This window comes from Dermacentor variabilis, chromosome 2 (assembly GCF_050947875.1).
Source record: "Dermacentor variabilis isolate Ectoservices chromosome 2, ASM5094787v1, whole genome shotgun sequence".
Classification (NCBI taxonomy): Eukaryota; Metazoa; Arthropoda; class Arachnida; order Ixodida; family Ixodidae; genus Dermacentor; species Dermacentor variabilis.
In genome coordinates, this window is record NC_134569.1 from 26,782,508 (window position 1) to 26,794,547 (window position 12,040).

The 12,040-nt window shown below is 45.3% G+C and overlaps 1 protein-coding gene across 1 annotated transcript; it reads right to left on the reverse strand.

Moving 5' to 3' along the window:
- Positions 1–2,200: 2,200 nt before the first annotated feature.
- LOC142570817 (uncharacterized) lies at positions 2,201–11,836 on the reverse strand. The gene is made up of 3 exons (XM_075679134.1): positions 11,754–11,836; positions 11,321–11,427; positions 2,201–3,674 (listed from the first exon to the last, which is right to left on the reverse strand). The coding sequence occupies exons 1-3, from the start codon at positions 11,825–11,827 to the stop codon at positions 2,251–2,253; spliced, it is 1,605 nt and encodes a 534-aa protein (XP_075535249.1). The 5' UTR covers positions 11,828–11,836; the 3' UTR covers positions 2,201–2,250.
- Positions 11,837–12,040: the final 204 nt, after the last annotated feature.

The following is a 12,040-nucleotide window of genomic DNA, read 5'->3' on the forward strand; positions in this document are numbered from 1 at the left end:
CAGTAAGAGGCGGATCTGTAATTGCATCCTATTAGCATTGTCAACTGAGGAGATTATGCGTGCGTATCTGGAAATAAATCATAGCAATCTGTTCTAACGGCTGCTTCGATGGCGGTAATGTGGGAAATAGAGCGCATTGTTTGTGAATGCTGCGCTTCCCGGACATACTTGCCAGTCGGGATGCATTAAAACATTAGTCAGTACACGTTTCCGTCCTGCCTACTTATCTCTCACTTTTTCTTCGTTCGTTTTGCGCTAGGTGCGTTGATTCAAATCGGAAATTAAGGTCATTTGATACGTTAATTGATAAAATGGTTACGCTGTAAAGTTGATATTGGCGTGGACGCGCATGCACGCATTTATCTGTCAGGCTTCGACCAATGAATAGGCCGGTTGAAGTATTGCGTCTTTCCGGTACACCCTTCAATGTCTTCTGTTGAGTTAGTGCTGATCAAGAAGCTTTATTGAGTCCTCCGTGCAAGTACATATCCGTTATCCAATGAATAGTTTCCTGCAGATCAATACATGAAGTGTCGCTAGACAACAGGCGACATCTCATGCCCGTAGTAAAAACTTGCTGTTTAGCCTTTTATAGAGAAATTGCTTTTAGCTCTTTCTCGAACGGTGTGAACACAGCGCCAATTTTTCTCGTCACCCTCTCGGTGACACAGTCGTACCCGACAACAGTCATGCAGCCCGTTCTAAAATCACAGGTATTTTGTTTGTTTTCTCACAGTCGTTCTCTGAACGGCACTCCAAACTGCCTCGATGCGCGCGTAAACGCGCGCGCCTTACCATATATTGAAATGCAGCGCCATCTGGAGCTACCGTATCCATCCATTCTCGGCGAAAGTTGCTCGACTTCCCACTAGGTCCCACTAAGTGTCAAGTCACTCTCTATTTGGGCTGCTGCAGCGATTGCACCAATAAGAATGAGGCATTAACTTTGAAATGCAGAATGACATGAAAATAACATAAATACCACAAGGATTGGTAAAAAGAAGAAAGAAGCGCGAAGTGTGGTCCGTTAAAAAATGGTCTCGAGCCAGTTTGCGTACAGTTTCACAATTAGTGTTCCAGGAGAGCTCCAGGGCAGCTAATGCCTTCATGACCTAAGGTAGAGGTCACAGGTTCGATCCCGAGCGCGGCGGCTGCATATCAAGGGGAAGGGAGGGGGGGGGGGGGTAAACGCAATAGCACTCGTGTACTTAAAAGGTGCACATAAAAGAACCCCCAGGTGCCAAAATTAGCCTGGAGTCCTCCCCCCCCCCCTTCCACTGCGACGTTATTCAATATCAGACCAGTGTATTAGCGTGTAAAACTAGAATTTTAATGTCCGAGAACCCTGAATACACGGTTGAAGTCCCGCCATAGCTTTAAGGTTTGGTAACTAGTGCTCCTTTACTGAAAAAGTGCGGAACTCTTTATTATTCACCTCTGCCCTCGATGCAGCGCTACTTTAACTGTGCATGAAATAAAAGAATGATATATTGAATGAAACGTAAAGCCACTGAGTTGGTGGAAACTTGTCATTTAACGTAGCGCGAATATTGCCGAAGTCAAAAAAGAGAGAACAGGACAAATACATAAACTTAATTCAGAAATAAACAAGTCAAATGTATACCCCAGATACGTAAGCATGCTGACCAAATATATACAATGGCACGAAGTTCTCAGAAATTACACAACGGCAAATCCTAAAAGATGTAGTGTTGTGTGAAGAGGTACAAATAAAACCTATGTAACAAGAAGTGGTGGACAGTGACAAAAATATGTTGTGCGTTTGGACTTAGCCGGTACTCACAAGAGGCAATTTTCTTCTTTCGAGAGCCCTGATATATATATATATATATATATATATATATATATATATATATATATATATATATATATATATATATATATATATATATATATATATATATATATATATATATATATATATATGTGTGTGTGTGTGTGTGTGTGTGTGTGTGTGTGTGTAACCTGCATATCGCACTGAACGCAAATGTCCCAGGGAGGCCTTATCTAAGCTTTAATGAAATTGGAATGCGTCTCCTTAGGTTTCTAAGCCATTGCTTTCTTACACAGGGGTGGTGAGGAAGTTGAAGAATGAACATAAAATCTCAAGTGTCTATGATACAGTAAGAATTCTCGAAAAAATAGTTTATTTTTTCCCGCACTTTTTTCCCGCAAGACAACTCCAAACAGCCTGATCATCCTGCGCCGCTTGTGCCAGATAGCCCGAGACTATCTTCGCGTTATGCCAACCCTCCGTAACGCTTCCTGCGTTTCGGTGAGCTGCTTCTGGGCCGTTGGGGTCAGGGCTGCAGTCGTGCCAGGTGAAACAGATTCACTTGTAGGAGTTCCCGCTGTAAAACTGTTTTCCTGTTTTGCTGCTGGCGCTGCAGTCGCCGCATTTGAAACTTGTGCAGAAACAGCAGGGCCCTGTGTGCTGTTCTGTGCGACGTTAGCATCGCCTTGTTGCTGTTGCGCAGAAAGTGCCTGTGAAGTTTGCTGTGTAGTTCCGCCAGCCAGAGTGTGCTGAGAACTGGGGAACTGTTGCTGAAGTGGCGTCTTCGTGCCACCAGTTTGCTGACGCTCGGCATCCGGCCCAACCGATTGCGGAATCGTTGTCTGCGATTGGTGGCCAGACATTTGACCCTGCGTTCCGGTGACTATTTGGCTTGGAGAAGCATTTAGGTTTGTTGGAGCTGTGACATCAGCTTGACGCTGCGATTGCTGAAAAGGGTACTGCCCCTGCCCAAAAGGCTGTCGGGGCACTGTTGGTGTGGCACTCTGTAGACCATTTGTAGCTGCCTGCAGGTAAGCACCTTGTGGTAAGCGCTGCTTTGGCTCTGCAGATACCGTTCCGAACCATTGATTTCTCGCAGAGTCTACTGGAAATGACTGCTGAAACCGCTGCGCCGTTGTTGGCTGCCTCACGGAAGGTCTTGGTTGTACCAGCGCTGAATTAGTACCAATCTGCTTTTCTTGATTTCCCCCCACCCCTGCCAAAAGCGCGGATTGCGAAAGTTTATTTTGGTTTCGAGGGACTCCGTTCATTTTTCGCTCAGCGTTCAGCCACATTGGCTGCGCTGTTGCTTGTTGGCCAGCGTTTGGCGGCACCATCGCGACTGTCCCAGCGGCCCATTTGGTAATAGCGTTTCTTTGAAGCCCAAATCCAAGGCTTTGGAGTTTGGCTTGTGCGAAACTTTGCGGCTGGTTTGCGCCTTGAATTTTTGTAATGGGCAGAGAATTGCGTTGAGGCACCACTGCATTGCTTTGAACGGGAGTGTACGCCTTCATGTTTTTGGGCTGTACTGCCTTTTGTTTTTGTGACTGGTACTGCCAGTGAAACTTCTGTCGACTAGCTGGTTGAGCACCTGTTGTGGCCATTTGCGCCAGTTGTCTTGAGCCCTTTAGCATTTGTTGGTTATTACCGCTTGCAAAATCCCCGATGGTTCCATCTTGGTAAACATTTGATCCAGACGGCGAAAGATTCACTACAAACCCGGAGGGACCACGATACAGTGCAACGGTGTCTGGTCTTTTGTCAAGTCCTAGCCCCGACATTAGCCATAGAGGCATGTCATTTTCAGATAACGAATCCAGAGGGGACTGGAAGCTCGACGATGAAAGCATGTCGAGTGACATCGGGCCATTGAGAGGATCTGTGCGGAAAAAAGTAAACGCAAAAGAATGTCTTTTATTTGTGATACAATTAGGTTCAGTGCGCAGTTATAAATTCACCGAAATATCCTTACATGGTGCGTATCACAACGAACAGACGTGTTTTTAATGGTAGCATGGTTTCGAACTGAGCCGGAGCTAAACCGTTATTTTCAGCCGAACCACAAGTGATCCAAACTGTTATTTTTCCGACATCCTTGAACTGAACCCGAAGCGTAACTTATTGGAGCAGCCTTTACGAACCGGTTAGACAAACGGTTCAGAAAACCATAGCGATCCTCTTCTAGGCACGTGAAGAAAGACAGGTTGTAACAAAACCCAAAGCATCGAGTTGTTAATTGTCAAATGACTCCCGCGAATCAGGCAAGAGTCAAATAACTTAGAATAACCTAAACTAACTTCCGACACCTTTTATGCCGTTTTATGCTGTTACTTTTTTGTGCAACTAAGGCTGCCGCTTATGCGATGAAAATTCGGACACTTTACCTGTGCCCGTGCATCTTGCTGCAGTAAAGGAGCCAGAACAATTCTGTTCGACCTCCTGTACTGTTGTGAAACCTATATCACCCAGTACTAAATGTCCTTTTCACACTGTAACTGTATTGGGTAAATATAAATAACTGGCGTTATTCTTGCAAGAGCCACAGCGGTGTGATTTATGAAGTCTGCTAGGCCTTTATGGAAGCAAAACCCAATACAGCTCCTCGAACCTATGTCATATTTACGAATTTCCTAAAGGAAAATGCTTACGACAAAGAGTCGCACCAATGTTTACAGATGTCTAGTAAGCTTTCTCACAACGAAATTAAATTCTGGGGTATTGCTTGCCAAAAACCACGATCCGATTACGAAGCAAGAGGGGAGGGGTGCAGGGAAGCTGGCTCCAGAATAATTTTCATTACATGGAGTTATTTAACGTGCACGCAATGCACCGTACACAGGCGTTATTGTATTTCGGCCCTACAAAATGCGGCCGCCGTAGCTGGGATTCGATCCCGCGACCTCATTCTTAGTAGCGCAACACCATAGCTACTAAGCCACCACGGCGGGTAGCTTTCTCATAGCAAATTAGTATTTTTGTGATAATAATTGTTTCTTTTACTGATGTTATTACCATTCCAGTGTGAATGGCGTATCTCTTTGGTAGTTAACGGGGAAGACTTTTCCTGCTGCTTTCTGAGACGGACGCTGTGCTAATAACTTATTTTGGTACAGATGAAGGCATTCATGGATGCAGACATAAAAAAAAGCTAAGTCACTCAGAGGTTGATTCAATGAAGATAGAAACATTCATCATACCTTGCTGGTGAAGCAGCGTACTTACACGGACTCACCGGACACGGTGAACATTTACGGCATTCTAAATCTTACACAAGAAAGTCAGCTTCCACGAGCAAGCTCTTCGAAGGAGAAAAATATTATTACGTTGCACGCGCAAATGGCTGCTGTGTCCACCGCTTCCCTAACCTTGACCATGAATAGATCCATGACATCAAACACACACACACACACACACACACACGCGCACACACACACACACACACACACACACACACAAGAACTTTGGCAATCTTGGCACGGCTCTTTAAACGAAAATTACGTAAACTAAAACAGTATGATGTTTCTTTATATAATTGAAAATAAAAATATTGATGTGCTTTAGAAAACAGAGGGCGCTAATGGTTTAATACTGCACACGGGGGGCCGGGCTGCGGCTGTGGTACGAGCATGCACAAGAAATCTATAGCGTTTAAACTCCTGACATTCTCCCCGGTTCTGCTTGGCCTCACATGTGATATGACAATGGTCCCCGTGACACTGACAATAGAAGAAGGAGGCACGGAACGCCCCCGTTAAATATACAGATCAGAGCTTCTACTCACAAAAGTATTTCATGCTATAATTGTTTGTAATAGAAAACTCCAGCCAAAATGATGCTGGATGTACTATTGGAGAAGGCGACAGGCCAATGTCAAAAAAACATTAACGGAAAAGAACCTTTGCAGATTTCGCCCCGCAACGTACGTGATTATAAAATAAGATTTTTTAAAGAATTACAAGACATTAGAATTCGAAATAGCGACACGACGTGTTGTCACTGTCGAAAGGAGTTTTTTGTGAGGTGTGTACTGCAAGAGGACTCCTCCTTCGCGCTTCCCTAAGAATACCGGGCGCCATTTGCGCCACCACCGCAAAGCTTCCGAAATGCATGGCGTGCCGGTGCCTGCGAACAATGAGAATTGTTCCCACGCTTGCCGCACAACCAGTGGCACGTACTCAGTGACCCAAGCTGGCTAGAGAGAGAGAAATGATGCATGGAAAGGCAGGGAAGTTAACCAGAGATAGTTCCGGTTAGCTACCCTGCGCGGGGGGAAGGAGTAGGGGCATAAAAAGAGAAAAAGTGGAAGAGGAAGAGAGAGCGAAGGAGAGACGAGCACAAACAAAGCGTGCACACTATATAGAACGGTAGGGAGCGGTGTATTTAAAGTATTTCGGGAAAGCCCGCCGACCGCAGAAATCTTAGTAACGCAAATAAGGCATTCAGCCCGGAAGTTGTTTGGAAGCACTGGCCTAGAACTTTTAGTTCGGATAGTGGACGATTGTCCAATTGGTCCAGCAATATGTACACCAGCTGGCTCTCGGCACTATAGCGATGACAGACATAAATAATATGCGCGAGCGCCTCATCACAGCTGCATGTGTCGCACGTGGGACTTTTGGCCAGTCCAATAAGGAAGGCATGTGAGTTTGTAAATGCAACGCCTAGTCACAGACGGTACAGCATGGCATGTTCACGTCGTGGTAAACCAAGTGGTAGATGCATCTGGATATCTGAAGTCCAGGAACGCAAACGACGCAAGGGGCAAACGTTCGAGTCCCACAAGGGCAAAGTACTTTCAGATGACATCAATCGCAGCCCAGCCGCAGCGTCTGTTCGCGAAAGCGCAATGAAGACACGTTGACCACTCATGTGCAGATGGGGTGGCTTCGTCAATGCGGCCATTCCCGCTGATGTGGTAGTGTCCACGAAGCTATCGAAAAATTATATTGTGTCACTTGTCATGGCTGCAGGAATATATCTGTCGAATTTCTGAGGCCATTTTGTCGTTAGGCCCGTGGGGCATTGAGCTTTGTATGCACAGAGGGGCTGCCTTAGAATCACTAAAAACTCTGCATTGTGGCGGTAGTTCCTTAGTAATGAAATAAATCGCAGTGCGCAGTGGCCCGCAAGTTCTGCAGCCGTCGATGTGGTAACACATAAAGTCTTTAACTTTATTTCTTCAGATTTTGCCGGGATGATGACTGCAGCAAAGAGTTGTAATGTTTTATCGAACCATCTATGTAGACATGTTGCCGAAATCTGTGGACGTTCTGTGCTCCAGAGGTGCTCGTTTCAAAGCTTGCAACCGCGCTAAATCTTTCTTTTTGATGCCCGGAATTTTCAATTGTACTTACGGGCGGTGCAGACACTACAATGGGGCTGATAGCTTTGTAGCGGTTGTGAATTGTGTTGCAAGTATAACTAATGTCTTAGTTATACTTGCCAACTTAGTTATACTTCTTTTGGAAAATGTGGAATGAGGCCTCCTCACTGGCAAGCAAGCAATACGGTGTGAGGGAATCCGAATCAGGTTTTGGATGTGCGCTCTCCGGACATCTGTATCAATATAGACTGTCGTAGGAGAATCTCTGGCAATGGCCACTGTCGCAAACGATGATGTATTTTTGCGGAGACGAATACTAGTTCTGAGCGATTGAGCTTACACACTATGAAGTCTGCGAATATTTGAAGTGCAAGTATTTAGTAGTTCAGGTAAGCTGTAGCGCAGGAAGCTCAAAAATTGTGCTTTATATAATTGCAACATTCATAGTATTACAGTACCCTGGGACTTCCCGCCAAGAAACTCGAGAAGGTCCAGAATGGAGGCCAAACTCTTTGTTATGTACGAGACGTGAGGGCTCTAAGACAAGTATCCACCAATGATGAAGCTAAGAAATCGGTGCGTTCGTCTGCAGGGTAGGGCTAAGTACTGCGACTTGTGGTACACCATGCCTGGTATAACTGTACCGCGCAGGTCCGTCTTCAATCGAAATAAAGAACGATCTCCCAATCTAATAGCTGAGCGCTATCGTTTGGTGAGTGTGCGCTTCGAAAGACAGCCATTACCACTGGATCGTCGTCATCATCATCATCATCATCATCATCATCATCATCATCACCATCATCATGGTTACGCCCACTGCAGGGCAAAGGCCTCTCCCATACTTCTCCAACTACCCCGGTCATGTACTAATTGTGGCCATGTCGTCCCTGCAAACTTCTTAATCTCATCCGCACACCTAACTTTCTGCCGCCCCCTGTTGCGCTTCCCTTCCCTTGGAACCCATTCCGTAACCCTTAATGACCATCGGTTATCTTCCCTCCTCATTACATGTCCTGCCCATGCCCCCATTTCTTTTTCTTGATTTCAACTAAGATGTCATTACCTCGCGTTTGTTCCCTCACCCAATCTGCTCTTTTCTTATCCCTTAACGTTACACCCATCCTTCTTCTTTCCATAGCTCGTTGCGTCGTCCTCAATTTAAGTAGAACCCTTTTCGTAAGCCTCCAGGTTTCTGCCCCGTACGTGAGTACTGGTAAGACACAGCTGTTATACAGTTTTCTCTTGAGGGATAATGGCAACCTACCGTTCATGATCGGAGAATGCCTGCCAAACGCACCCCAGCCCATTCTTATTCTTCTGATTATTTCAGTCTCATGATCCGGATCAGCGGTCACTAACTGCCCTAAGTAGATATATTCCCTTACCACTTCCAGTGCCTCACTACCTATTGTAAACTGCTGTTCTCTTCCAAGACTATTCCGAGACTTTAATTTCCTGCAGATTAATTTTTAGACCCACCCTTCTGCTTTGCCTCTCCAGGTCAGCGAGCATGCATTGCAATTGGTCTCCTGAGTTACTAAGCAAGGTAATATCATCAGCGAATCGCAAGTTACTAAGGTATTCTCCATTAACTCTTATCCCCAATTCTTCCCAATCCAGGTCTCTGAATAGCTCCTGTAAACACGCTGTGAATAGCATTGGAGAGATCGTATCTGCGTGACTGACACCTTTCTTTCTCTGGATAAACGTTGTAAAATTCCAAGTACCATTATAAACTGTCAGGATCATTCTCTCCATAAACTTGTCGACGCAGCTGGCTAGTGCTACGGGATGATAAGATGTCAATTCCAATGGAGATTTGCAAGGCTTGAGGAGTAGAACAAGGCGTCTGGATTTCCACGTGGTAGGGACTACGCCATCACGCCATGATACGTTGTATAGGTCAAGAAATGCGTGATCTGGCCTCTTGACCAAGGTTTGCAAGCGTAAAGTATGTGATGCCATCGGATCCTGGTGATGAAGATAACCTGCACCCTGCGAGTGCGGGCTCTAGTATTTCCATGGAGAAATGATCCTTCATACGAGCATCTCGGAGCCAGGGGTGACAAATTGAATTGGTGTGCAAGGCTGGAACGTCGGCTCTAGGAACTTTGCGCAGTAATCTTCTGCTACTTCGACTTCTCGATGTCATTGATGCAGGGCTAGAGTTTTAGATGAACAGTGCTGTTGGCTAACTGTTCGGTGTCTGCGGACTGTTTTCCATATAACCTACAGAGGTCCACGTGAACCAAAACACTGACAGAGAGGCTTCCAGCATTTATTTTGCAGCACAGCAATGCGACGCTGAATTTTCGTTTGAATGCATCTGACCTCTCTAAGCTGACAAACTGATTTAGTCCGTCTGTATCGTCGCTCCGCTCGCCGGTGAATAGCACGGAGATGCTGTATTTCAGAGGGGAATATGTTTCTGTGCGTTGGTTATTCATCGTACTACTGAAAACATAGCGCAGTAAGGACAAAGGACAAGTGCAGCGCTTGTCCTGTCTCCACTTGTCCTTTGTCCTTACTGCGCTACGTTTTAGGTATGACGCAGTATGTCCGCCTTAAAACTCGTGTATTTCTCCAACGGCCGAAATGAACGCATAGCATTCTGCATGGCCTGGGCGATCTGAATTTCCAGTGTGGATGAAAAACCTTTGTCGCATGCGTCTTCCATAAGTGAGTTAACATTGTTTGTTGAGAATCTGATGGAGCCGATTATGCTAGGCACTTTATCTTCAGGCAGGTAGGATTCTGGTCACTTTGGTGAGTTGCGCTCCCGTGGTCGCTTCCGTGGAACCAATCGACGCTGCCAGTGAGACATCTCGAGACAAAATCTGTCTAAACAACTGCTCTATGTCCGGCAGTGCAGCAGCGTGGGACTGCCATCGCTGAGGCAGCAAAGTTCATGGTCACAGGCAAACGAAACAAAATTTCTTCCTTTGGAATTTACCTTGATGTTTCCCTAAAGTTGATGATGCGCGTTAGAGTCCCCAACAACAATCCATGGAACAGGAGTCGTACCTAAAATGTCACTGAAAGTTGGCGAAAGGTTCATTGAAGAGCGGCACATACCGAGTACATTTACCGAGTGCGTACCGAGCACGTATAGAGTGCAATCTCTTTTAGATAGTGTTCGAGTATACTCAAGCGTAGCTACTATGAGTCCGCAAAGCGCTCATCATATGAACTGCTGTGCTCACTACTGTTGTTTGTATTTGTAGTTATGCAAATACCCGCTGCAGTGCGTTAGTTAGACTTCCCAAATGAGTGCCTCTGCAGCTTGCACGAACTACTTCAGTGTTCATTTCGAACGAGCAGAAAGAAGAGGCTAAAGTGGTTGGTCGCGCACAGTCACCATTTTATACGTTCATGACGTGTAACATATGCTCAAATCAGGAATTATAGGTCAATTAGCTTGCTTGCATTATTGTACGAAATAACCACTAAGGTAATTTCGAATAGAATCAGGGCAGCTCTCGTCTGCGATTAGCCCAGACAACGGACGAACTTTAGACTGGAACAATAAACAATGAATCACATCCATATCATTATTCAAATAAATTAAAACCATGCGGAGTATAACCAAGACAGACTACGATAAAGACTTCGATTTAGTAGAAATGCCAACAATTATAAGGTCATTGCGTCGATATGGAAAATAGCGGAAGCGTATGTGAAGATGTTAGGAAATATGCCCAGAAATTCCACGCATACGATAGTTTTTCGCAAGAAATAATTTAAATTTCCAGAGAAATAATCTCTTCAATGCACTCACTGTCTGCTAGGCTTGAATAAGTTTTTGTAATAAAAAATCGGAAATATTAGATGTCAGTATCAAAGGGGAACAGCTGAGCAACCTATTTTCTGCAGATAATACATTCCTTTTCAGCAGCCCTCGGGATGCCTGCATTAAAGAAAATTGCTGAAAACCCTAACCGCGAGGGCAGGTTAGAGCATTAGTGTTCGGTGCATTATTCGCGTCGGGAATTACTTACTGAGAAAAACAACATTCTGCCTTCAGCTTGTCATAGCTCGTCACTCGTCATGGGGAATAGGAATGGTCGTAAATTCCTTACTGGCCTGCGGCCAGCTACATCTCACATTACAATAAGATATTTATTCAATATGACAGTGGATAACTAATAGTCTAAGTAATTTTTTTGAAACTTTGCCGCTAGGCGGTGCATCTATTTTGTCACCTTGTTGTCCTTCCGGATAGTAGCCCCTTCGATCCTCTATGCTTCCTTTGTTGCTGCTCAAAACTTGACACATGCTGTTTCCCGGGTCGTCCGTGCACGAGACATCTCTAGAGGCCGAACAAGAAACACGTCAGGTGATGAATGCAACGGTAACGCTAGCGAAGGCATCGGCATGAGAAACTATGAAACTATTTGGTGCTCTTGAAAGCTGTTATTCAATACATAAAAAAGCTATATATTTTGCTTGAAATTTCACAGCTCGGAATCGCATGAAAAACAAAAGGCAGGTCGGGTGCTGCTCGTGGTTGTCGTAAATACGGGAATCTGCAAGCTTGGCGCGAGAGCTGCATACGCCAATTGGATGAAGTGGTTTACCTTGGCTATAGCATCCTACGCTGTGGTGAAACGACCTGATATGCAGGTTCGTACTTACGCTCTAGATGTATCAACGGTAAATATGGCAACGGCGAGGCAACACGCTGTGAATCGCAAGGCAAACCGGCACATTTCGTTGCGAGCAGCACCCAAGAATTTCTTCTACTTAGCCTTTTTCACGGAGAGCGCATCGCTTTCATCGGCGCGGCTCACTTCCATTAATTGTGCAACTTGGCTAACGGTGCGAGAGCTAAGTAGCGCCGTAAATTTCGCTGTGCTATAAACGTCGCCAAGTTACGGAAACACGCTGGAATCCTTTGGGCGAGTGCAGCTGTTTGTGACCTC